Source organism: Phyllopteryx taeniolatus, chromosome 4 (assembly GCF_024500385.1).
Source record: "Phyllopteryx taeniolatus isolate TA_2022b chromosome 4, UOR_Ptae_1.2, whole genome shotgun sequence".
Lineage (NCBI taxonomy): Eukaryota > Metazoa > Chordata > Actinopteri > Syngnathiformes > Syngnathidae > Phyllopteryx > Phyllopteryx taeniolatus.
The window spans coordinates 8,608,091-8,635,186 of record NC_084505.1 but is presented as its reverse complement, the minus strand read 5'-3'; the positions used below and the strand labels follow the sequence as shown (position 1 = coordinate 8,635,186).

General features: G+C 41.7%; 1 protein-coding gene across 1 annotated transcript; it reads right to left on the bottom strand.

The window, feature by feature from the left end:
* Nucleotides 1-125: 125 nt before the first annotated feature.
* acer2 (alkaline ceramidase 2) lies at nt 126-26,649 on the bottom strand. The gene is made up of 6 exons (XM_061772309.1): nt 26,311-26,649; nt 25,937-26,051; nt 20,283-20,424; nt 18,484-18,621; nt 7,415-7,552; nt 126-2,100 (listed from the first exon to the last, which is right to left on the bottom strand). Exons 1-6 carry the CDS (start codon nt 26,422-26,424, stop codon nt 1,914-1,916), a joined length of 834 nt encoding a protein of 277 aa, XP_061628293.1. The 5' UTR covers nt 26,425-26,649; the 3' UTR covers nt 126-1,913.
* Nucleotides 26,650-27,096: the final 447 nt, after the last annotated feature.

Here is a 27,096-nt window from a genome sequence, read left to right as displayed (position 1 = left end):
ATGCGCCTAAAAAAAAAAAAGTCCTATGGGTTTAGCGTTCTGGGGTAAATAATGAAGTGGGAAAACTCTGCCTCATAGTGGACAAAAGTGTCAATCGTTCAATGACAAATGAAGCTACAAGCAGAGGATGTGGGAGTCATTGGCTCCATTTATTGCATAAAATAAAGTACCAATATTATAATCTGTTACAAATATTTGTTTACAAAACAGGATAAATTATGAAAATAAATAATTCTGTGTCGCCAATGAAGGAAAAAACAACATACACAAAAGTCCATGTAAAAATACACCAAATATTGCTTTGTGATCATAAAAAACAGTTTTCAAATATCACTTAAATAATTTTTTTGCACAATGTACACTGCAATTCATTCAAAACTACACAATCATGTATTCTTCAGCTCCACAAGAAGACATTGCTCACATTGCATGTCTGGAGGATACAATAAAAATATAATAGTATTTGACAATACAAAGGTAGTAATAATACAATATTAAAACAGCATATTTCATATGATTTGTATACATTTTATAATTTATATTTTTTATTATATTTATATATCTTTTTTACAATTATTTTTGGCTTTAAATATAGCACTAACATCAGGACAAAGGTTTCTGTGTCAATTCTTCATTTGAGCCTTCATGTGTGCATGTGAGTTAGTTCGAGGCAGTTTTCGCTCATGGAATACAATCATTTGACGTGAAGCTTTTTTTTTTTTTTTTTTTTTTTTTTTTTTAAAAAGCTCTTTGGCAACCATGTTTCCCTTTTAACACTCGCCTGATTTTTGCTCAAATAAAGAGGCTTATACTGGACATTAAAAATCTGTCCAATTATTTTATCCGCTAATTTAATGAATAAATCAGTTTGTGACTTCATGCAATAAGCCTACTCTGCTTCCCTTAGGAGGAAATATATACTAACTTTGGACAGCATACAGTATATCCTGTACCATGTTTAGAGGAGAGCTTTGCACTTTTGTTTTCTTCGGAAATCTATTATCCAGTTTGATTTAGGCTTTGCACATAATTGTCATACATTTTCCAAGTTTATAGTCTCACATACTGAATCTGGAACGAATAAACCCTAGAGACCATGACATTATTTGAGATTTCTGTTAAAAACTTCCATCAATATAAAACAGTTACAAAACATATGAAAGTTACTTGCAGCTTAACAAATTAAAATGAAATACAAACAATGGACCTGAAATGTTGTGTTAGTAGTTTTCTGTTTGTCCTTTGCTAATTCCAATCCATTTTGATGTCGACATTCACTTTTTGACATTTTGGGTATATGGCTCTTCATTGATTAATATACAAAGACATCATTGGTTAATAAAGTACAAGAGTATGTTTGGCAATTTTTGTACTGTAGCATTCCAATCAACCACATTATCATGCTGGTATTAAAGACATCAGTGGAAGAGTTGCACTGAGCAGCTAATTTTGTATATGATGAAATAATCACAGTTGTTGTATCCAGTGCATTATTGTCTATAATGCTGGTGTCATAACGGCCAGAGTGCACCTATTAGATGCAGTTTATTTGTAAAGGCAATATGATACTTTACATTTGTATTCTGAGTTACAAAACCATTTACAAAATATTTAATAAAGCGGAAAATGCATAATACTTTTAATAACATTTCACATGCTCCTCCTGGCAAACTTCAATGCATGTTTAAATGACTGACATCGTAGGAAGCCACCAGCAATGTCCCCCAAGTTGCGTTGTTTGTGGCACGTTTCGTTCTTTTGACAGTGCTGCAGAAGTACTACTCGGTTATAAAGACCACTGTGATCCAATCCAAACAGCTTACAGGAGGCAACCGGTCTGGTGATAAATCTTGCAGGGACACGGCACGGTGAGAAATGCTAAAGTGCAACCAGCTGAGCAGACGTGGATCACCTTAAGTCACCTTGATAGCCGACTTCTTGTGCACAAAGAGGAATGAAACGTAGGGGACGCCAATGAAGGCCCATTTCTCGTTGGGCCAGAACATGATGACTGGACCTCGCTCCGGAGCCTCGCTCGCAACGTCGAAGTAGGCGAAGCAGACACAACCCAAGTAGGAAGCCAGACAAATGAGGATGTGCCTGCAAGAGTGACAGGTTGTGAATGAACCAGAGAAAAGTACAAGAACCGACTCACCTGTGAACTTCGGGAGACAGACAACTTAGTCACCCTCATATTCACAACTGAACAACAAAATGAATGAATGAATGTAGTCTTGTGGCGATTATGGTAAGTAGAGATCTCAAATCTGGCTGGAAATAGGGATGGACATTTTATTAAATGCCCTTGATCTTTATAGGAAAATCCGTCCATTATCTATTCCTCATTTGGGTCGTGGTTGAGCTGGAGCCTATCCCAGCTCACTTTGGATGAGAGGTGGGATACACCCTGCACTGGTCACCAGCCAATCGCAGGGGTCATATGTAGACAAACAACCGTTCACAGTCACATTCAGACCTATAGACAATCACAATTTAGGGTCTTCAATGCCACACAACGAGCGATGTGGACAAAACAGACTGAACTGTCACGCAGTGCAGGGTTTGGCAACTAGTTTTCATGAGTGAGCGATGGTCAGCCACCGGTTTTGCCGCGATTCAAAACTTTTAATTACTGGTGCTTGGCATTGCAAAAGCCTTGCAAAAGTTTTTACCCCCCCCCCCCCCAAAAAAAATAAAAGTTTACGTTTAAAGCATAAACTAGACTCAGCCAGGCGGCTGCCACCATGGCCCCACCAAACTGTACCAAAGCAGTATATACTGTATATTGTATTTTAAAGTAATACTTAACTACGTATGTTTATAATTTCATATGTACCTGTGGCTTGAAAGCAATGTGCAGTCTCCATCTCTCTGTTTTGCCAACAGCCTCTCAAAATATCCTCACTCTATTATTATCGCCCATTTCCTCTTGGTGGCTGTCCGCTTTTTCCTTGACACTCGCGCCATGTTTTCATTTATTATTTTTTTTAATAATACAGAACAGAACATTGTATTGGAGCCTCCAAACTTGATACAGGGTCGCAGTTTTTCAGTTGCAGCGCGTCGGTTGATGTGTGGTGCTCAATCGCTGGGTGTGCGGCAAAGAGTCACCGACTGTCTTTTATTTACAATGGTCCACTTCAGTCGTTTTCAGCCACGTCGCTTGGTGTGCGGTGGACCTGACATGCATGTTGATGGAATGTGGGAGGAAGCCGGAGTACCCAAAGAAAATTCACACAAGCACTGGAAGAACATCCAAACTCCATATCGACATTCGAACCCAGAACTACGATGCAGACAAGTCATGCTAACCACTATTACACTGTTCTGCTTCTTTAAGACAATCAAAAATCATTCATTCATTCATTCATTCATCTTCCGTTCCGCTTATCCCCACTAGGGTCGCGGGGTGCTGGAGCCTATCCCAGCTATCTTCGGGCGAAAGGTGGGGTACACCCTGAACTGGTCACCAGCCAATTGCAGGGCACATATAAACAAACAACCATCTGCACTCACATTCACACCTACGGGCAATCTACAGTCTTCAACGAATGCATGTTTTTGGGATGTGGGATCTCATCCCCAAGCTGGAGAGGGCACTCCACACTTTTCCGACAGAAGACCATGGTCTCAGATTTGGAGATGTTGATTTTCATCCCAACCGGTAAACACTCTGCTGTGAACCGCTCCAGTGAGAGTTGGAGATCACGGTTTGATGAAGCCAACAGAACCACATCTACAAAAAGACGAGATGCAATACTGTGGCAACCAAACCGGACCCCCTGTATGCCTCGACTGCACCTAGAAATTCTGTCCATAAAAGTTATGAACAGAATCACTGACAAAGGGCAGCCTTGGCGGAGTCCAACCCTCACCGGAAACGAATCAAGACTTACTGCAGGCAATCCAGACCAAACGCTGACACTGGTCTTGCAGGGACCAAACAGCCCCATACTCCTGAAGCACCCTCTACATGACTCCCCAAGGGACACAAAGGTCTTCTCAAAGTCCATAAAACACATGTAGACTGGTTGGGCGAACTCCCATGCACCCTCAAGGACCCTGCCGAGGGTGTAGAGCTGGTTCACTGTTCCACGGCCAGGACGAAAACCACAAAGCTCCTCCTGAATCTGAGATTTTACTTCCCAATGGACCCTCCTCTCCAGCAACCCTGAACAGACCTGACCAGGGAGGCTGAGGAGTGTGATCCCCCTGTTGTTGGAACACACACTTCGGTCCCCGTTCATAAAAAAGGGTACCACCACCCCAGTCTGCCAATCCAGAGGCACTGTCCACGATGTCCATGGAATGTTGCAGAGGCGTATCAACCAGGACAGCCCCACAACATCCAGAGCCTTTAGGAAGTCCGGGCAAATCTCATCCACACCAAGGAGCTTTTTAACCACCTCGTGACCTCAACCCCAGAGATAGGAGCGCCCGCCTCAGAGATACCAGACTCTGCTTCCTCATGGGAAGGAGTGTCAGTGGAATGGAGGAGTTCTTCAAACTATTCTCCCCACCGATCCACCATCCCGAGTAGAGGTCAGCAGCGCCCATTACCCACTATATACAGTGTTGGTGGTGCACTTCTTCCCCCTCCTGAGATGCCGGATGGTGGACCAGGATTTCTTTTAAGCCGCCCGGAAGTCATTCTCCATGGGCTCACCGAACTTACGGCCACAGCTCCGGTCACCCGCCTCAACACTGGAGGCGCGGAACATGGTCCACTCAGACTCAATGTCCTCCGCCTTCGCCAGGACGTGGGTGAAGTTCTGCCGTAGGTGGGAGTTGAAACTCCTTCTGAGAGGTGATTCTGCAAGACGTTCCCAACAGACCCTCACAATACGTTTGGGCCTGCCAGGTCGGACCAGCATCTTCCCCCAACATCGGAGCCATGTGTACCTCTCTTCACCTGAATGTCCAAGACATGTAGTCGCAAGTCTGATAACACGACCAAAAAGTCGATCATCGAACTGCGGCCAAGTGCACGTATGGAAATCCTTATGCTTTGACATGGTGTTCGTTATGGACAATCCGTGATGTGCACAGAAGTCCAATAACAAAGCATCGGTCGGGTTCTGATCAGGGGTGCTTTCCTCCCAATCATGCCATTCCAGGTCTTACTGTCATGGCCCATGTGAGCATTGAAGTCCCCCAGAAGAACAATGGAGTCCCCAGGGATAGCGCTCTCCAGCACCCCCTGCAAGGACTCCAAAAATGGTGGGTACTCTGAAATGCTGTTTGGTGCATAGGCACAAACATCAGTCAGGATCCGTCCCCCCACCTGAAGGCGGAGGGACGCTATCCTCTCATCCACCAGGGTGAAGACCAATGTACAGGCGCAGAGCCAGGGAACAATGAGTATACCCACACCTGCTCAGCGCCTCTCACCATGGGAAACTCCAGAGTGGAAGAGATCCCCTCTCTCGAGAGAGGACTGGTACTAGAGCACAAGGTGTGTGTGGAGGCGAGCCCACCTATATCTAGTCAGAACTTCTCGACCTCACACCAGCTCGGGCTCCTTCCCTGCCAGAGAGGTGACATTCCTTATCCCTAAAGCCAGCTTTTGTAGCCGAGAATCGGATCGCCAAGGTCCCTGCTTTTGGCCACAGCATAGGTCACACCGCACCCAACCCCTACGGCCTCTCCCACAGGTGGTGAGCCCATGGGAAGGCATTTCAAACGTCATTTCAAATAATTTTAATTACGCCAAGACTCAAGTGCATATACAGTGGGTGCGGAAAGTATTCAGACCCCCTTAAAATTTTCACTCTTTGTTATATTGCAGCCATTTGCTAAAATAATTTAAGTTTATTTTTTTTCCTCATTAATGTAGAGACAGCACACCATATTGACAGAAAAAAAACGGTATTGTTGAAATATTTGCAGATTTATTAAAAAAGAAAAATAATATCACACAGCCATAAGTATACAGGCCCTTTGCTGTGACACTCATATATTTAACTCGGGTGCTGTCCACTTCTTCTGATCATCCTTGAGATGGTTCTACACCTTCATTGGAGTCCAGCTGTGTTTGATTATACTGATTGGACTTGATTAGGAAAGCCACACACCTGTCTATATAAGACCTTACAGTGCATGTCAGAGCAAATGAGAATCATGAGGTCAAAGGAACTGCCTGAAGAGCTCAAAGACAGAATTGTGGCAAGGCACAGATCTGGCCAAGGTTAGAAAAACATTTCTGCTGCACTAAGAGCACATTGGCATCCATAATCCTGAAATGGAAGATGCTTGGGATGACCAGAACCCTTCCGTGAGCTGGCCGTCCAGCCAAACTGAGCAATCGGGGGAGAAGAGCCTTGGTGAGAGTGGTAAAGAAGAACCCAAAGATCACTGTGGCGGAGCTCCAGAGAGGCAGTTGGGAGATGGGAGAACGTTCTAGAAAGTCAACCATCCCTGCAGCCCACTACCAGTCGGGACTTTATGGCAGAGTGGTCCGGCGGAAGCCTCTCCTCAGTGCAAGACACATGCAAGCCTGTATGGAGTTTGCTAAAAAAATAAAAATAAATAAATAAAAAAAAAAAAAACACCTGAAGGTCTCCAAGATGGTGAGAAATAAGATTCTCTAGTCTGATGAGACCAAGATATAACTTTTTGGCCTTAATTCTAAGCAGTATGTGTGGAGAAAACCAGGCACTGCTTATTACCTGTCCCATACAGTCCCAACAGTGAAGCATGGTGGTGGCAGCATCATGCTGTGGGGGTGTTTTTCAGCTGCAGGGACAGGAAGACTGCTTGCAATCGAAGGAAAGATGAATGCGGCCAAGTACAGGGATTTCCTGGATGAAAACCTCCTCCAGAGTGCTCAGGACCTCAGACTGGGCCAAAGGTTCACCTTCCCAACAAGACAATGACCCTAAGCACACAGCTAAAATAACGAAGCAGTGGCTACAGAACAACTCTGTAACTGTTCTTGAATGGCGCAGCCAGAGCCCTGACTTAAACCAGATTGAGCATCGCTGGAGAGACCTGAAAATGGCTGTCCACCAACGTTCACCATCCAATCTGACAGAAGTGGACAGGATCTGGAAGGAGGAATGGCAATGGAGGGTCCCCAAATCCAGGTGTGAAAAACTTGTTGCATCATTCCCAAAAAGACTCATGGCTGTATTAGCTCAAAAGGGTGCTTCTACCAAATACTGAGCACAGGGTCTGAATACTTATGGCTGTGTAACATTTCAGTTTTTCGTTTTTTAATAAATCTGCAAAAATTTCAACAATTCTTTTTTTTCTGTCCATATGGGGTGCTGTGTACAGTAATGAGGACAAAAACAAACTTAAATGTTTTTAGCAAATGGTTGCAATATAACAAAGAGTGAACATTTTAAGGGGGTCTGAATACTTTCCGTACTCTATTTCTTTTGGTTTATTGTGTGCTGTGATGTGAGCTTACCAAGCACAGTGTAGGTAGGGAAAGTTTACAGATGACCACATTTCACAGAAAATCTTGTCGCTGAGCCAGCAGAGTAGTGCCAGAGCCCACCAGATCCCTGAGATCAGACCCAGCTTGAACACACGTGGGTTTTCACACCTGCGACAAACAAACAGCATTGAGAAAACTTCAGTACATGAAAGAATGCCGGTCACCAAGTCCTACATACAGTACGATGTCTTTTCTGATTGCATAGTGCTTAACTGTGCCAAATGTTATGGCTACAAATCAAAATCACAAAATATGAAATTAACTTCTTAGTATGTGTATCAAGTCAAAAGAAAAAGAAAACGAGACTATGCTGAAACATTATATTTAACAAACGTGATGTGTTAATGTGCATTATGGTCTAAAAGTCTGTGTTGAATTTGACTGGTAAAGACTAGTTTATCATGCTAAGTGGAAATAGAGCTATATCATTATATCATTGAAAGCATTAAAACTGATGTGTTTAGATGTGATAGAAGCAAATTTGTAAACAATGGTGGTCCCTTGATTAATTAGATTGGATGCTACCCCAGCAGCAGTTTTATCAGAATAGGACAGCATTTTTTCATCAAAGAGAAGAGCAAAGAACAGCATTTAAAGCTTTTGGTGATGGAAATGAATTGTTCATTGTTCTCCTGGAAAATGACGTTACAACACACTGCGCACTCCTCATCTAATCGACCCCTAATGGATGTGATGGTCAAAACATATACCCAATCAGCTTGAAGTTTGCATGCACTTTTTCGAACGGTTTCTAAGGTCCATCAAAATGGCCTGTTAGGTTACTGTCCCTCCCTATATCAGTTACTTGAGTTTTAAAACGTAACTAATCATTTCCAATTTATAAATAGTCCCTCTTGTTCAATGCAAATCACTCTGCCGCACAATATTTAAAGCATATAGATGCGGGTGGTCTTTCAGACAACACTGAGCTTTGTGCTCCCGCTTGACAGATCTTCCAGATGGTTCTCTGGCCTCCCAGCTGTTTTAACTGCTCCATTTTTACTTTCCATACTCGAGTGCTAAACTGCAAGTTAACGCCTCTCTTGTAAAATAGCATTCCCGCCCTCCATATTTAGAAGAGCAGCAAGCCAAATCCTCTGGTCTACTTCTCTGCGTACAGTATATGTGCCTTTGCAACCAGTCAGTGACCCTGAGACAGACTAATCTACAATGCTGCTGACATAAACTATTCTTAGTTGTGTCCTTAAGGATACACGCACACACACACGAAAGCGCGCATGTATGCACACACACACACAAGCGCGCATGTATGCACACACACACACAAGCGCATGTATGCACACACACACACACACACACACACACACACACACAAGCCTGTTGCTGGCTGAACAGTGCAGTCACTGTGACACACTCTTTGCTAAGGATGGAGTTATGCTTGTTGACAAGCTTTTCATTGCAATCACCCTTGCTACAAGGAGAAATTACCATTGGTTTGACACACACACACCAAAAACAACACACAAAAGATGCATTAAAGTTTAAGATCACTGTTTTAAATTTTTAAAAGCAGTAGTAAAAGCTTTCAACTTAATTTTTGCAAACTTCACGGTGTTGTGACAGTGGGAGAAAAGCAGAAGTAAAAGGTGCAAGACGTCACTATGAAACTAAACGAGGAGAGCCCGGAGACAAGATGTCCGCTAACTCAACGGCAATTAAATTTGGCTTCCTCAACCACAATAGACTTCATATGTAAAACCACATGCAAAAAAAAAAAAAAAAAAACCATGGTGTGCAAATTCTACAGTCTTCAACTCACTGAAACAGTGCGGACGTCAAATTTTAGCCAGCATCTCGAAGGAAAACGTAAAATAACATTAACTGAAAGTATCACCAGCTAATGTAATTTGTCTTTCTGAGATGAATATTTCTGGAAAGATGTTTTAATTCCACCTTAAAACTGGTATTACTGTGAGACCAGACTGTGCACGTTGTCACAAAATCCTGCAGCCTCTTATGGTCCTTAAATGCAACCAAGCTCGTCTTGAAATCTTAATTATTTAAAAGGGTTTTTTTTTGTTAGCAAACATTTAAAAAAAAAAAAATTGAGATTTTTGGCTGTCAAATGTATTTAAAATAAAGTTAAAGAGAGAAGACTCTAACTGTTCAACCTTGTCATAGTTTGTATTTCTATTTGTGACCACTGGATGTGCCACATACACAGATCTTCACACTAATTGACATGTAATTTAGCATCTTGATGATGAAGGGAAAATATAATCCATACTCTTTGTGGGGTCTCGCATTTACGTCGCAGTTCGCACTCACAAACGTGGGTCTCAAACATGCAGTCACCACTAGCTCCGCCCTTGGTTGGCATGGTCACAAAATGTGTACTCGCCATTGGCCCAGCAGTATACGGGACGGGGTGGCTCACTTGCGAAAGATAAAATCAGGTTGATTTCAGTAAAACAAAAAAGGTTGTATAAAGTGTAAGGTAATTCTTGAGCCAGATTTTTGGTCTCAAATTCCGGGAAGTAAATCAATGACACCGCAGAAAGAAACAAAAACTGACATAGCTATTTGATAAGGGTAGCATAAAGGGTCATGAATGTTCTTCCGCTAGTTGTATATCAACTTTTTATTTTAAAAGGCATCCTGAGTTTTGACAGATAGGAGAGGCTACTCCCGGGCAAAAGGAAATACTGAAGAATAGCTTGCTTGTGATACTTCCTCCCAAAGGGAAATGCCTTCACGTGTCCATGGTATGATATTATGTGTTCTGTTATGTCACAAGGACAACTTCTTCCAAAATACAGTCAGCAGCATCTATCTTGACTTTGAGCACACATCGACCACCAGCACTTCCTTCCAACAAACCCAATATGCTAGATGCATTAGTTCTCAGTTGGAAGTCGGTAATACAGTGACAATCAGCCACAACAGAAGCATGCAAGATAAAACGCAAGACGAGGACTTGTTTTGAGGAGGGGGGTGCTGATAAAAGAAAGGAACACGTGACAGTTGGGAGGCAGAGATAAGTGGTGAAAGGGCTGGCATGGCTATCTTGGGTGGTGTCTCAAATGAGAAGCTTGAGGGAAAAGAAAGGGAAGTGACAGGGAGACATCATGAATGTTCTATTGACAACATAGAGCAGAACCTAAAAACTTTAACGCATTATTATTATTATCCATCTATCCATTTTCTGAGCCGCTTCTCCTCACTAGGGTCGCGGGCGTGCTGGAGCCTATCCCAGCTGTCATCGGGCAGGAGGCGGGGTACACCCTGAACTGGTTGCCAGCCAATCGCAGAGCACATACAAACAAACAACCATTCACACTCACAGTCACACCTACGGGCAATTTAGAGTCTCCAATTTATGCATGTTTTTGGGATGTGGGAAGAAACCGGAGTGCCCGGAGAAAACCCACGCAGGCACGGGGAGAACATGCAAACTCCACACAGGCGGGACCGGGGATTGAACCCGGGTCCTCAGAACTGTGAGGCTGACGCTCTAACCAGTCGTCCACTGTGCCGCCTATTATTATTATTATTATTATTATTATTATTATTATTATTATTATATAACAATCTAATGAGGATTATTGTTGCCCCAAAATGGGAATATTTGCATTACGGTAGTCTTCATGAAGTCACTAGACGACATAGACTTTTGGCTTCTTTTTTTCTCAGCGCTCAAAGCCACAAACCTATCCATTTTGAGTGATAACACATTTCATCAATAAAACGGATGTGGTAACTTGTCAAAAGGATCAATGCAGTACATGTTTTTGTGACCTTTCTACCAGTTTCTTCAAGCTCCAAAGTCAAATGCACCCCCAAGTTATTGAATTTGGAGTTCAACCAAAATATGCCTTCCAATATTGCATCCCGCGTGACTTTACGCAACACATCAGTATACAGTATATTGTGAAACTTGAGCTAAGTGAGCATTTCATGGATCAACATTACAAGTGTTTTATTGGGATGCCACCACAGAAGGGTACCAGTAACTGCAGAGGAAAAGTATGATAATAACCATATAACCTGGAATAAAACTTTTTGAAATGGAAGCAAGGGTAAATACGTCCTTGTCCTGGATACTAATTAGTACAACCCAGTATGGCTAAAGCGCCAAAGTTGTATTCTGGCGGAAAAGATCCCCAATTCCGAGTAGCATTGTGTTATGGGAACCGTGTTAAACCAGAAATGCCATTGAAAACTTCAAAGAAAGGTGGACAAATTTTAATGGTTAACAACATAACTACTGATGATTGGTTCCTTGTTGTCACAGGAGTTTCAGGACAAAATAACAATTGGTTACTATTGGTGGAACAAGCAGCAAATGTAGCGAGAAAAGTTTGTGTGGTTTGCATGGGTCCCAGGTCTTTGTTGCGCATAGTTCCGGCACAATTATCACAAGATTGTATTATTCCATTAATGAACGCTACTGTACCAACTGAGAGGTGTAAATCATGGCATCCTATATATCCCGTAACAAAAGCAGATAAACACAAACCAATGTTTTCTATTTTAGTAGCACCGAATAATTTTACTTGTATAAACATGATTAGTAAAGGCAAAAAAATGGACCACTGAACGACACACAGTGTAAAGTAACCTTAAAAGTCGGACCAAAGTTTATGCCAGTATCACGGAGCGACATCTGGTGGTGGTGCGGAGATGATAGACTGTTTGATAGATTACCTAAAGATATATCTGGATTGTGCGCTATTATCACTTCGATATTGCATGTGTCAGTATACCCTATGCCTGTTCAAGATTTAATGGAAAGGGCACCGATGTTTTTGTCCAATCTAGAACATAGACAAAAAAGAGATTTATCCTGGCAGAGGCAAAATTATCCAACATAAAACATACATCGACGCCATAGGTGTTCCTCGTGGGGTTCCTAATCAATACAAATTAGCTGACCAAGTTGCAGGAGGATTTGAATACTTCATATGCTGTTGGTGTACGATTAATAAAAATGTTGATGGGATAAACTATATCCACTTCAATGTACAGAGATTAGGAAATTGGACTCAGAGTGGGTTGGAAGCTGTGCATGAGCAGCTCAAGGACGTTCCAAGACCGCATAGCTGTCGACATGCTCCTCGCAAGAGACAGAGGTGTTTGCGGTATGTTTGGAGAACAAACAATACTGCTTCAGATGGCAGCTTGACCAGAGCCATCGATGGTCTACGGACCCTCAATCAACACTCCTTGTGGGACAGCTGGATGGACGTTTCTGGTAAATACAAAACCCTAATTTCACCAATATTGATATCAATTGCTGTTTTTGCAGCCATTCTGACATTGTGTGGATGTTATTTTACCCCATGCATTCGGGCTTTAATCAGTAGATTAATCACCACAGCAATTACCCACATGGAACCGTATGGAGCAGATGTATCCTTTATTGGATGTGGATAATGATGACGATGATGATGATGATGATGTTGTTTTACCTAATTTGTTTCCTAATCCAGGTGATTACGATGTTTAAACTACAACATTCATGTATGACAAGTTTACTCTGAGTGTAAATGTATTTGTTTCATAAAAATGATTCTACAGTTAAAAAATCGAAATGAAGTGACTGTAAAATGATATGAGAATTTGTGCAAATACATGATAAACAGGAGGGAAATGTTAAATATATTGTAGAAGTTATCATTTATTTGCTTAGCTTGCATTAGAATTATGGACGATTTTGAGAAAGGAAAATGTCTTGCCTTCAAGAAGATGACTCAGCATCCATCATCCGATGGAAGGGCGCCTTGACCAAGGACGTGATCGGATGTGGTCGGGGACGTGACAGGTGTTGGTCCCATGTTTTGTGTTGTGTCTTGTTGCTTAGAACGTTATGTCTTGTAAAACCCTCCTATTTTCAAATAAATGCAGGAGCGACGGGAGAGATTGTTTAGAGCGTGTTGAGAGGCTGTGATCTGAACAATCTCCCATACGCCCTCCTCATGAGAAAAAGAAACCAGCGTCTTCATTCCTTTTGTGTCTATTTTTTATAATGTTGGGTAAGATAAATCCAACAGTGTTAATGTGAAGGAACTCACCTCCCAGGCAAAGACGGTAGTCTGTTTGCAACCGTCTCATGCGTCTACATCATCATCAATGTTAAGGGTGAGTATATCATTTCATAATACTGCAGAGTTCGGCACACAATTGGGGATCTTTCATCTATCATCTTTTCACTTGTATGACAGTTAAGGAGTCACAGATGGTGCAGTGGTTCATTTGTCTGACTTCCGTACAGGCGGAGTGGGTACAATTCCCACTCCTTTTATTTCTTTAATTTAGCCTTTTTACACCACGTATTTTCAGTTGAAAATTTTAACATTTTACCTGTTTATATGATGGCAACATCTTTAACTCAAGAACAGATTATTATAGTCCACATTATTTGGTATGGAAAAAAAGGTTTCGAAACAAATTCAAATTGAAAAAGACTGTCTTTGGACTGTCCTCTGACTGCAATGGACATACTGATTTAATACTACCTCATTCTGAGACACAAAGTTCTACATCTATGTCAAAGCAAGGACTTTATTGATTTATCCATTCATTTTGCATACAGCCTGTTCTCTTCAGGGTCAAGGGGAAGCAACTGACTGAAACTTTCACACTGCCACACTTTCTGGTGTCTTTGACTGCTAAACAGTACATATGGTCGCAGTTGTCCAGAATTTTCTCTTTGAAAAATGAGATTTTTCATAGAATTATCCTGATTCAAATTATTGCCCTCACAATTAGTCATGACACAGTGGAATGGAAGGTTATTTACATCAAATAGGCTGTTTGGGTCCAATCGACGTGAGGGGAAATGAGTCGCACTGTAAAAGGCAAGCAAACAACAACACATTATGTACTTAGCAAGGCCAAAGACAGATGGAATAGAGCAGCAGGAATTCGCCCCAACAAAAACAAGTCACCTCCGTATATGACTGGCACCGACAATAATGTCAAGAATTATCATCAGGTTGACTAATGCAAGACTTGACGTTTTAAGTGTAGCCGTGGTGAGGGAGGCTGACAGTAAAAGGAAAAAGCATGGCTCCAAATTGCTGTGACGGAGGGAAAGGCTACAGACTAAAAACTGGGTTGTTACGTGTTTTCAGGGACATTCTTTCATCGCATATGCCAATATAATAACTTTTCCACAAGAAGTCACTCGAGAATGCAAGTACAAAAGGTCAAACGGGGGAGAGTTAATGTATTGCTGACTGCATGTTGACACTGCTCCTCATTTACCCTCTTGACAATACACAAACACACGCACACACTATCTGATAGAACTGCAGTCATTGTCAGAAATGTGTTGTTCCTGCTGCTCTCAAGTGTTTACAACTCAAAAACTCATGCTCAACTTTTAAAGCCAATAGAACGAACCAAAAAGACTAATCCATTCATTTCTTACACCACTTCAGGGTCATTGGGGAGGTTGGGCAGGCCTATCCAAGCTGAATTTTTGTGCACAGAGGAGAACACTGTCAAAACCATAGATATGGTAAAATGTAGATACGGCACGCCCCTATGAGCTGCGGATATACGGCGATACAAAGCTAGTGGGGGCAAAGTGTCAGCGCATTCCATGTTTGTGGACGGTACGAAAACCAAAACAAAAACGATGCCTGCCCTTTGTGCTTCATAGGGTTGCACACGATGCTGTAAAATAACAACAAGAGAGCTAGGAATAACTTTTCATTGCTAAGAATATTTGAGGAGCTCGTTTTTTTAAATGTTCTGTATTAATAGCACATGCTTTGGCATTGACAAAAAAGTCAACCACATGAAAATCGCCTGATAATGAGCAACCAAGTTATGATTTATTTTCAATGAACATAAATTCCCTTTGATGGGAACGTTGAGCCCACCAACATGGCCGCCACATAGGCGTGTTGCTTAGCCAGGTTGATACAGCAGCTGGTGCAGCTAGTTTTCTATTCATATCTGTGGTCAAAACACTTTTCAAACATAAAAAATAAAACAAACATAAAAAACACTAACTAACTACTAGACCAGTAGTTAGCGATGTCCATTTAAAGGAAACTGTGTACTGTATGCATGCATACAAAAGTTCTTGTCCCCCTCGGTTTCACGATAATTTTTTTAAGGAGATATTTTCCCCAAAACTATCACGATAAATGACAATATTGTTGTTTTTTTAATGCCTCTGAAATTATGTCAAATATAAGACCGGCCTTTATTATTTTTGTATCATTCATTTTATTTATTTTTTGCTTTTAAATCAGTGCTGTTGTTATTATTATTGTTGTTGTTATAATTTCCTGTTTCTCTATTAAATTGGTTTTCTTTACTCTGTGATATTAATCCCCCTGGGTCTGAAATAAAGAATAAAAAGCTGCAAGGCTAGCCTCGTTTACATGGAGCCTTTTATTCCGATTCAAAGCGGCTAATGACACAGCCATCCAACTCTGTCGGCTCACGGTGTGATCCGCACGCCGGCTCACCACAACAATGACAATTTATTGAGTCCGGAAAACCTATCATGTCCATTTTATTTATCGAATGATAAGTCGATATAACAATTATTGTGAAAGGCCTATTTACCCTGAAAGTGTCTTTTGAATAGAGTTTGTTGACCTATACAGTGTATCGAGTTTCTGTCCGTCTGTATGTATAGTCTTATAGTTTAAAAAAAAATTTGTAATGTGATTCTAGTGGACACAATAGCTGGTGAAGCGTGTTTTAATTATGATGTACTCGGACTTGCCTAGGGCAGTAAAGTGAACTAGTAGTGAGCACGTCTTCCTCACAGTTCTGAGGTTCGGGGTTTAAATCTCAGGTCCAGCATTCCTCTGTGGAGTATGCATGTTCCCCATGCTTGCCGGGATTTTCTCCGAGTACTCCAGCTTCAGCCCACATTTTAAAACGAAAATTTTAGGTTAATTGAAGATTCAATGTCCATATGTGAATGGTTGTTTATCTACATGTGCAGTTGACTGGCGACCAGACCAGGGTATAACCTGACCTAAAGTTGGGATACGCTCTACCTCAGCTGTGATCGTAATGTGGACAAGCACACTTGTATACATGCTAAACTTAATGCAAATGTACAGACACAGTACTCTGGATGCACCGTCTAATATATGGTAATGTAACTTCTGAGTATTATAATGTCACTTGTGGAGTCCCACAGGGATCAGCACTCGGGCCCTCTTTTGTTCAGTATTTATATGCTGCTGCTTGACAATATCATACGCAAATATAAGATTAGCTTTCACTGTTATGCCAACGATACTCAGCTATACATGCCATTAAAACTAATTAGCCCACGCGATTGCGCTAATCTGGTGTCTTGTCTTTCTAAAATGAAACAGTGCATGTCCTGTAACTTTTTGCTCCTTAACCCAGAGAAAACTTAGATGTCCATTAGCGGCCCTGCTAAACACAGCCACTTATTTAAGGACACCACTCTCAGTTTGACAAAAGCACCATTACCCAAAGTGAGTAAGCAAAAAAATCTCAGCGTTACATTTGACTCAACTCTCTCCTTTCAAAAGTACATTAAGAATATTACCAAACAGTGTTTTTTCATCTTTGCAATATCACTAAGATACGGCCCTAAATTTGAGGATGTCGTCAACCATTGCCAAGTGTGGGCCTGTGATCAAATAAACTTGACTTGACTTGTTTTCACAGACGACTGGTTTCAGTGTTTACACTTGTTTTCAAAATCTTCCATATTTTTTTCTGTTTTCAAGCCCCAAATGATGATGACGATGTTTAAAGAGGTAGAACAACACCACCATATTAAACTGTTCCTTAGGGCAAGAGGTGCAGTCTGGACAGATCACCAGTCAATCACAGGGTTACAGCAGTCAAGGGGGTCAACGGGGCTTAAGCTTCCCACTGACTCTCTTCTATTAAAGAAAGGTCATTTACTCAAGAGAGTTTTCCACAGCAAAGGTGGAGGAACAGGCTGCATGAGTAACCATCCTGCATTACCTATGTCCAAGCTTCCTGGGGGAGGAAGAATGTTCTTCTGAGTGGCCCTGAGGAACTGCTATCTGCCAGCAAAGCTTCATTATCAAATCGGTCAGGGACTCGCAAAAAAAACCAAATAAATTTCTAACAGCTTGCAATCCAAAGTCGGACTGTTTCAAAAGATGTATTTTTGCTTCAGCTTATGTTTGGTATTTCTATTTGTCTTCTTCTAGTTTGGGCAGGCTCAGAATTCACACCATCATCAAAGCATTTGCAGAGATGTTACATCCACTCATTATTGCCGTAATTGAAAGATCCTGCAGGAAAAGTAATTAGGTTTTAATGAGGAAATCTGATTATGTAAATCAGTAACTAATTTTAGCCTGAAACAGTTCCTTGGCCTTTGGTTAACCTTCTGTATACACTTCTACATACACAAGATGGTGCGCAGGGCTTGAGCAGTACCCATCATATTTATGACATTGTTCTGGTTAATTACCACACAGAGGACCACTAAGGTAGAAATGCTGCTTGTTTACTGTAGTAGTGGCTTTCCTTGGCTCAAGCTTGATGCAGCTGTACTTTCAAGCTCAAAATAGTACAGCATTAAAACACATTGACCGAATCAATGGAGAAGAATGAAAGGTCTTCTATTCTTATCTTCTCAGCATGTGGCTGTTAGGCACGGTAAGGAGACTAGTTTTATTCTAGAAGAGACTCAGTAAGGGCAATAAGAAAATGGACTGCTGCAGTGCAACCAAAACTGTGAAGTAAAATACTAGCGTCTCCAGAGATAAAGCACAGCAACAAGTGTATCCTAAAAATTACAATGACGCACTTATAAGGAACATGCTCGAGGGACCAGCAGGGATTCATGTGATCGGAACCCCCAATGACCAGGTAAGAGAAAAAGTACCTCATAGTGCCCGGGAGTACCTGCTTTTCATTTATTTTATTATTTATTTAAGCATCAAGAGCAAGTAGAGCCTTGTTGAGCCAAATAAGTACTGTGTAGTGGAAAATTGGGCATGATAGAAGGTTCATTTCTGGTAGCAATTCATGACTCCATATGCATTTAGCACAAGTGTTTTAAATACCAGTGGACAACTGACCTTTTAAGCTCGGTGATGAGCAGCACGGTGCACGGGATGCCAAGAGTCATGAGTGACAAGGAGTTTACAACAGGTTTAACAAAGGCCAACCCTGTAGTGATCCCTGACAAGATGCCGATGACCACTTTGAACCTCGACCTGGAGCAAAGAGCAAATCAAATTTAGCTTAACAAGCTTTAATCGCACTTGAGAAGAACACTATTAGTTAAGAGTAGGGTGTCGAGGTGGCTCAAATTCTTTCCACAGTGAACTGAAATTCAATAAAGTAGAGCTGCATGGGAAAATAACAGCAACCATGATGGCTGTGTGAGAATGGAAAGAGAAGTAAGGACGTGATGCAGCTTTTACTGGTGTCAGCAATCTTAGAACGGCCTATTATTAAACTGGAGGTGTGACAGCAGTGGACAAGTCTTGTGACAGAATAGTGAGCACAAGCCATATATATGTAGCTGCTCAATACTAATTTAGACCTGAAATTTGATCGGTCTAAATACAACCCCAATTCCAATGAAGTTGGGATGTTGTGTTAAACAAATAAAAACAGAATACAATGACTTGCAAATCATGTTCAACCTATATCTAATTGAATACAGTACAAAGACAAGATATTAATGTTCAAAATGATAAACTTTATTGTTTTAGCAAATAATCACGTTCCAAAAAAGCTGGGAGAGGGTCATGTTTACCACTGTGTTACATCACCTTTTCTTTTAACAACAATCAATAATTGTTTGGGAACTGAGGACACTAATTCATTCATTCACTAATTGTTGAAGCTTTGTAGGTGGAATTCTTTCCCATTCTTGCTTGATGTACAGCTTCAGCTGTTCAATAGTCCGGGGTCTCCATTGTCGTATTTTATGCTTCATAATGCGCCACACATTTTCAATGGGAGACAGGTCTGGACTGCAGGCAGGCCAGTCTAGTACCCGCACTCTTTTACTACAAAGCCACGCTGTTGTAACACGTGCAGAATGTGGTTTGGCATTGTCTTGCTGAAATAAGCAAGGGCGTCCATGAAAATGCTTGGATGGCCGCATATGGCCGCACGACATCCACAATTTCCAAAAACAATTTGAAATGTGGACTCGTTGGACCACAGAACACTTTTCCACTTTGCATCAGTCCATCTTAGATGAGGTCGGCCCAGAGAAGCCGGCGCCGTTTCTGGGTGTTGTTGATAAATGGATTTTGCTTTGCATAGTAGAGTTTCAAGTTGCACTTACGGATGTAGCGCCCAACTGTATTTACTGACATTGGTTTTCTGAAGTGTTCCTGAGCCCATGTGGTGATATCCTTTACACATTGATGTCGGTTTTCGATGCAGTGCCGCCTGAGGGATCGAAGGTCACGGGCATTCAATGTTGGTTTTCGGCCTTGCCGCTTACATGCAGTGATTTCTCCAGATTCTCTGAACCTTTTGATGATATTATGGACCGTAGATGATGCAATCCCTAAATTCCTTGCAATGGTACGTTGAGGAACATTGTCCTAAAACTGTTCGACTATTTTCTCACGCACTTGTTCACAAAGAGGTGAACATTGCCCCATCTTTGCTTGTGAATGACTGAACAATTCAAGGAAGCTCCTTTTATACCCAATCATGGCACCCACCTGTTCCCTATTAGCCTGTTCACCTGTGGGATGTTCCAAACAGGTGTTTGATGAGCATTCCTCAACTTTCACAGTCTTTTTGCCACCTGTCCCAGCTTTTTTGGAACGTGTTGCAGCCATAAAATTCTAAATTAATGATTATTTGCTAAAAAGAATAAATTGATCAACCATAATGATACCCATACCGATCTCTCCTGAATATCCTGGGTAAGTATCTTTTAGGGAACCACATGGCAATGGCACACATGAGCACCCATAAGATGGCCAACTCATCCAGCATCTGGCCCAGGAAGCTGAGGGTAGCGTGGAAGTATGTTGATCCGATACCTACAGTGGAAAGTGTAGAAAGAGATGCACTTATTAGAAAATTAAGTACGCCAATAAAGTTGGGTGTGAGATGTATTGGAAGACACTTTGCCCTTTTCCAAACAGTCTTGAACAGGGGCATCACTAGGTTTTAAGGACAGGGTGTCTTAACCCCCAGGAGATGTACAGGATATGAGCGAACGTAGCACGTGAGCACAAATTTCACAAACAACTAAATATAAGAATGTTTTTCAGTGGATTTCAAAAAGATACAACACTGTGTGTAAGTTTAAGGCCACCGTTACATCAATGAATCAATCCAATCTCTGTCCCGCTTAGCCTCCTGACAGGTTGCGGGTGTGCTGGAGTCTATCCCAGCAGACTTCAGGTGAGAGACACCCTGAACTGGTCACAGGCCAATTGCAGGACACATACAGACAAACAACCATTCACACTCACATTCACACATATGTACGAGTTAGAGCCTTTAATTAACCTAGCATGCATGTTTTGGGAATGTGGGACGAAACTGGAGAACCCGGAGAAAACCCACACTGGCACGGGGAGAAGATGCAAACGTGTTGAGAGACACTGTATCTATGTCCCCAGTTGATGCTTGGGCAACAGTGAGGTGCTAGGAAACATACTATACTTCGCTTCCTTGTGTCATCATGGCTTTTATGTTTGCTTTCTTCCTGTGTGTCAGCAGAGTTATTTGATGCTTTAATTCTTCGATGGCTGTTTTGAGCACAGCCCCTTAATAAATGTATAAATATACTCATTTCCTCCATCATCCATACATCAGCATGCAATGTTAAACTGTAACAACTTAAAACTCCACACAGGTAGGCTGGAACCCAGATTTTAACCCAAGACCTCTGGACTGTGAAGAGGATGTGCCAACCATTCGGCCACCGCCATACATACACTATATTCCCAAAAGTATTCGCCCACCCATCTAAGTAATCGGAATCAGGTGTTTCAATCACTTTCATGGTCACGTGTATAACATCAACACCTAGGCATGCAGACTGTTTTTACAAACATTTGTGAAAGAATGGGGCACTCTCAGGAGCTCCAGGAATTCCAGCGTGGAACTGTGATTGGACGCCACCTGTGCAACAATTCCAGTCATGAAATTTCCTCGCTCCTAAATATTCCGCAGTCGACTGTCAACTGTATTATAAGAACGTGGAAGCTTTAGGAAACGACAGCAACTCAGCTGCGAAGTGGTAGGCCTCATAAACTGATGGAGTGGGGTCAGCGGATGCTGAGCCGCATAGTGCGAAGAGGTCGCCAACTTTCTCCTGAGTCAATCGCTACAGACCTCCAAACTTCGTGTGACCTTCAGATTAGCTCAAGAACAGTGTGCAGAGAGCTTCATGGAATGAGTTTCCATGGCCGAGCAGCTGCATTCAAGCCATACATCACCAAGTGCAATGCAAAGTGTCGTATGCATTTGTGGAAAGTACACTGCCACTGGACTCAGAAGCAGTGGAGACACATTCTCTGGAGTGACGAATCACACTTCTATATCTGATGAACGAGTATGGGTTTGGCGGTTGCCAGGAGAACAGTACTTGTCTGACTCCATTGTGCCAAGTGTAAAGTTCGGTGGAGGGGGGGGGATTATGGTGTGGGGTTGTTTTTCAAGAACTGGGCTTGGCCCCTTAGTTCCCGTGAAAGGAACTGTGAATGCCTCAGCATACCAAGTGATTTTGGATAATTCCATGCTCCCAATTTTGTGGGAATAGTTTGGAGATAGAACACCTTTGGGATGAATTTGAGTGGAGACTGAGAGCCAATCCTTCTCGTCAATATCGGTGTGTGACCTCACAAATGCGCTTCTGGAAGAATGGTCAAATACTCCCATACACACACTCCTTAACCTTGTGGACAGCCTTCCCAGAAGATTTGAAGCTGTTGTAGCTGCAAAGAGTGGACCAAAGTCATACTGAACCCTATGGATTAGGAATGAGTTGTCACTAAAGTTTATCTCTGATTCAAGGCAGATGAGCGAATACTTTTAGCAATACTGTGTATGTAGTGTTATTTATTTCACTGCTTTTAATTTGGTAAAACATTTCCTAATAAAAGTACTTTATATAGATTCAATTTATTAATCCCACAAGGGAAATAACTGAACATTCTTGGCAGGCACAATCCATTTTAAACATAAAACTGCCCTAGAATCCACACATAAAGCTTTTTGGTTCATGCCACCTCTTTCTGACCTCAGCAAGGCAACCCTTAGGGAAATGGAAGGAGTGGGTTAGTGATGGTTAAAATCAACACTGAAGGAACAAGGCACCGTAACTCCTCTAGAACATTTTGTTGCGTAGAGGCACCATTTAAGACGGAAGACTACTGAGTCGAATCAAATGAAACCAGAGCCTTCTTCATTCAACCAATGAATAAGCCTAGTCATTATATAAGGTTTGAAAGATTGAAGATAGCTTCAAACGCAGCTAATGAGACTATGGAGATGACCATAGAACTGGATATGTAACTTATTCTTACATAGCAATCAATGTGCTACACACATTTCTGTCCTGGCTGCTCAGTACAGTATGGCTAAACGCTTCTTTATTCTTGCGCAGGCTGTGACCGCGCTGACGTCACCGCGGTTATCCCGCACGCAGTTCTCCTCCAAGTCGGGGGTGTCGCTACGGCTGGTATTGGCTAGGACACCACAGGGTGGGGTTTCCTCTGCATTTTATGGCCAATTGCGGTAGCCGTTTTTCCTTTCCACAACAAGGAACAAAACAACAACAATGGTGACCGTGGAACAGTGCCTGCTCGAACAAATTTACCTAGATGACCCCTTTCATAATATTGCAAAATCGATCAAGAAGGCGTCGACGTAGATGGTATGTGGATCTAAGGGAAAAGCTGAGTACATCATCACAGCATGTGACTAAAACGGACCAATCACGAGAGCGCTCCACAGCATTCTGCGCGCGACAACAATTTGTGTCACATAGGGGCCGCACGGCCCAATGCCTCGGTCACATGATGCAGTGCGGGCGCTGTCGCGCAAGTACAGGAGCATGAAGAGGCCTTTAGTCAACGTCTAACACTGGACCCCAGCTTGGTCTCTTATGTACAGTATGTTGGTCGTGTGATTTTCCACATGTACAAACCTAAAATCATTAAGTATTTGCTATAGAAACTTTTGAGAGTTGTGTAATTATGTTTTTAGTTCAACACAAATTTAACTTGTTCCAAATAGGAATATTAGGTGTTACATAATGTGAACTTTTCGCTTTTTGAATGAGTTCATACTGAAAACAAAATCTCCTTTCACGCTGTATAAATTGCTCTTTATTTAGTGAAAATCCAAAGCAAACTAATAACTGTTTAAACTGCTGATTGTGTCATCTGCTGTCATGTGTTTAAGCCTCAATGTAAATTACATGCATATTTAAATATCATCCCTATATATATGTTTTTCCTTGTCCCATTGGGGGGTTAAGATGAGCGGATGTTATTAATCTTTGTCAACTGTGGGCCTGTAAGCCCTTTGAGACTTTTTTTGTGATTAAGGGCTACACAAATAATGAACTGGACTTGACGACAGGAAGAACATACAGTCCCCTCCAAAAGCATTGGAACAGCAAGGTCAAGTCCTTCTTTTTGTTGTATACTGATGACAATGAGACAAAAGTTCAGAATTCCACATTATTGACATCTAAATGTGTTACACAATCTCAAGACAGAGCGCCTGTTGTTTAAAGCCACTCCCTTTCCAATCGAGCAAAACTATTGGAACATGTAACTGATGAGTGTCTCTAGTTGCTCAGGTGTTGTGTTTTAGATTGATTGCTTAAACATTAGATAGTGCTTGTTTTTGGTTTTGGGTTTCACCTGTGAAAACTGCATTTGGTGTTAAGCAAACATGAAGACCAGAGAGCTGTCAATGTGAGAAAAGTAAACCATTTTGATGCTGAGAGAAGAGGGAAAATCGATCAGAGCTATTGCACAAACATTGGGCAGAGCCAATGCAACAATTTGGGATGTCCTGAAAAGGAAAGAAACTGCTGGTCTACTGAGCAACAGACATCAAACAGGTCGGCCAAGGGTATCAATAGCAATTGAAGAAACATTGTCAGTGCTGTGAAGAAACACCCAAAGACAACAGTCAGTGACAACACTGCCAACCTCCACAGGGCAGGGGTGAAGTTGCCACAATCCACTGTTCGAAGAAGACGTTGAGAGAAAAAATATAGAGGCCACACCACAAGATGCAAACCACTCATCAGCTAAAAGAATTGGAAGACCAGATTGGATTTTGCAAAGAAATACAGAGATGAGCCACAAAAGTTTTAGAACAAACTTTTATGGACTGATGAGACAAAGATTTGCCTCTACCAAAGTGATGGAAAGGCCAAAGTATGGCGAAAGAAAGGATCTGCTTATGATCCAAAACACACAAGCTCATCTGTGAAGCATGGTGGAGGTAATGTCATGGCTGCTTCTGGAACTGGCTCACGAGTCTTTATTGATGATGTAACTCAGCAGATGGTAGGTAGCAGTAGAATGAATTCTGAAGTCTACAAAACCATTTTATCTGGCAATTTACAGAAAAATGCATCCAAACTAATCGGGAGAAGCTTCATCATGCAGCAAGACAATGACCCAAAACACACTGCCAACACAACAAAGGACTTCTTCAGGGGGAAAAAGTAGAAGGTCTTAGACTGGCCAAGTCAATCACCGGACCTTAACCCACTAGAGGTTAAGATCATCGCCTGCCACCGTGGGGGACCTAGGTTCAAGACCCCGACTGAACCATCCGCCAACACCTCCGGACTCACAGCTGTGGTGTCCTTGAGCAAGACACCGATACCCCGAAATGCTCCCCGGGCGCTTCAGATGCCCCCTGCTCCAGTGTGTTCCACTAACGTGTATGTGTTCACTGTGATGGGTTAAATGCAGAGAACAAATTTCATGTGCATGCATGCATGTTCATGACAATAAAAGATTCTTCTTCTTCTAGAGCATGTATTTTACCTCCTGAAGAGGAGACTGAAAGGAGAAACCCCCAGAAAAACAAAACAAGAACTGAAAGAAGCTGTAGTAAAGGCCTTGAAAAGGATTTCAAATGAAGAATGCAACAGTCTGGTGAAGTCAATGGGTCACAGGCTTGACACAGTAATTGTAAGTAAGTGTTATACCACCAATGATTAAATGTTGTTACCTTTAAGTTAATTTAATAATGTCTGTTCAAATACTTTTGCTCAGTTGAAAAGTGGGTGGCTTCAAACAAAAGGTGCTCTGTCCTGAGTTCACACGTCTAGATGAAAATACCATGAAATAAAAGATGGAATTCTGAACTTTTGTCTCATATTCATCTTCTGATCTGAAACCCAAACGTCTTCAGTACACAACAAAAACAAAGGAATTGACCTTGCCGTTCCAAGTCCCCGTTTTGGAGGGGACTGTAGTAGGTGTTATTTTGACCGAGTTGACTGGTGTCACATTAAATGGGTCATCATGACAGTAAAGAATCACGTCGGTCAAGCCAACTTACCCACTACGACCAGCAGAGTCCAAATGAGGTAAATCCCACTGTTGAAATGTGTTGCATATTGGCGAAACAAGCACATTAGTATGGGGGGCAAAACAAAAAACAAAATGTTGCTGATCTGAAATGACAAAACAAAGGAATACCCATGAGAAAAGAAACACACAGACAGAAGTTTTCCAGCGTGAGGGGTTGCTACACTGAAATGTGTAACTTGATGCTACAGCTCAAACAGTAAACATCAAGTCTCGAAAGCGGCACCAGTTCAATACAAAGAAAAACTAAGCCAGAAACGTGACAGCTGTTAATGACAAGCCGACCTACGTTATACATTATATGGAAACAAATTCGCAAGGTTATTCCTAAAAGTGCACACTGACCGTGTTGTAAAACTCAGCGATGCTAGGATAAATAAGGTAATTGCCTTCACACCAATCCACATCGGAGCTGCCAGCCTGCAAGTGGTCCCAAAAAATCAGATTAACGTTACTCATGTCTGGACTAGTTGCGCTCGAGGGGGACACAACGCTGTTGTCGTCACGCCACGCAAAACACAAACACGGGAGATGAATCTGTGTAATGCCTTGTCTTTGATCTTAAAATAATTCATAAAAAGTGGCAAGCATAATTCAGATCAAATGATGCGAAGATTTTCTAGACTGCCTATCGAGCGTCTCGACTATGACTTGACAAAGCTTACTGCTCCACGAAACTGTTGACGTCATCACGTTGACACTTGGGCTGTCTGTAGCCAAAGAGTACTTTTTTGTGGTTAGAGGCTTCTCTGCCACATACTGTACCTCTCATTTATCTATTTACTTATGGGAACGAAAAAGTCGTTTACTTATTAACTAATTACAGTTAGTTAGTTAGTTAGTTAGTTAGTTAGTTAGTTAGTTAGTTAGTTACTACCTACTGCTATCTACTGCATTAGTAATAATCAGTCTGTCAATTGCAACATCTATTGCTCGCCATTTAAGTAAAATGTTGGGTAAGATCCCATTGTATTATATTCTTAATGTTTTGTAATAAAATTGATATAAATACAGTACTGCGTATATCAATTTTATCTGTGGTAATTGCGTTTGTTTTTAGTGGCGGTATATACATAAAAGGTGACGGACGACGTTGAAGGTAATTTTCTTGTCTTTGCGTAACTCTTTGTA

Excerpts from the sequence above, each read along its gene's own strand:
- acer2 (XM_061772309.1), bottom strand. The coding sequence starts at position 26,424 with ATGAGTAACGTTAATCTGATTTTTTGGGACCACTTGCAGGCTGGCAGC. Across the intron at positions 20,425-25,936 it reads GACTCTGCTGGTCGTAGTGG|GTATCGGATCAACATACTTC; the intron begins GTAAGTTGGCTT and ends TTTCCACTGTAG. Across the intron at positions 18,622-20,282 it reads AGGATATTCAGGAGAGATCG|GTCGAGGTTCAAAGTGGTCA; the intron begins GTATGGGTATCA and ends TCTTTGCTCCAG.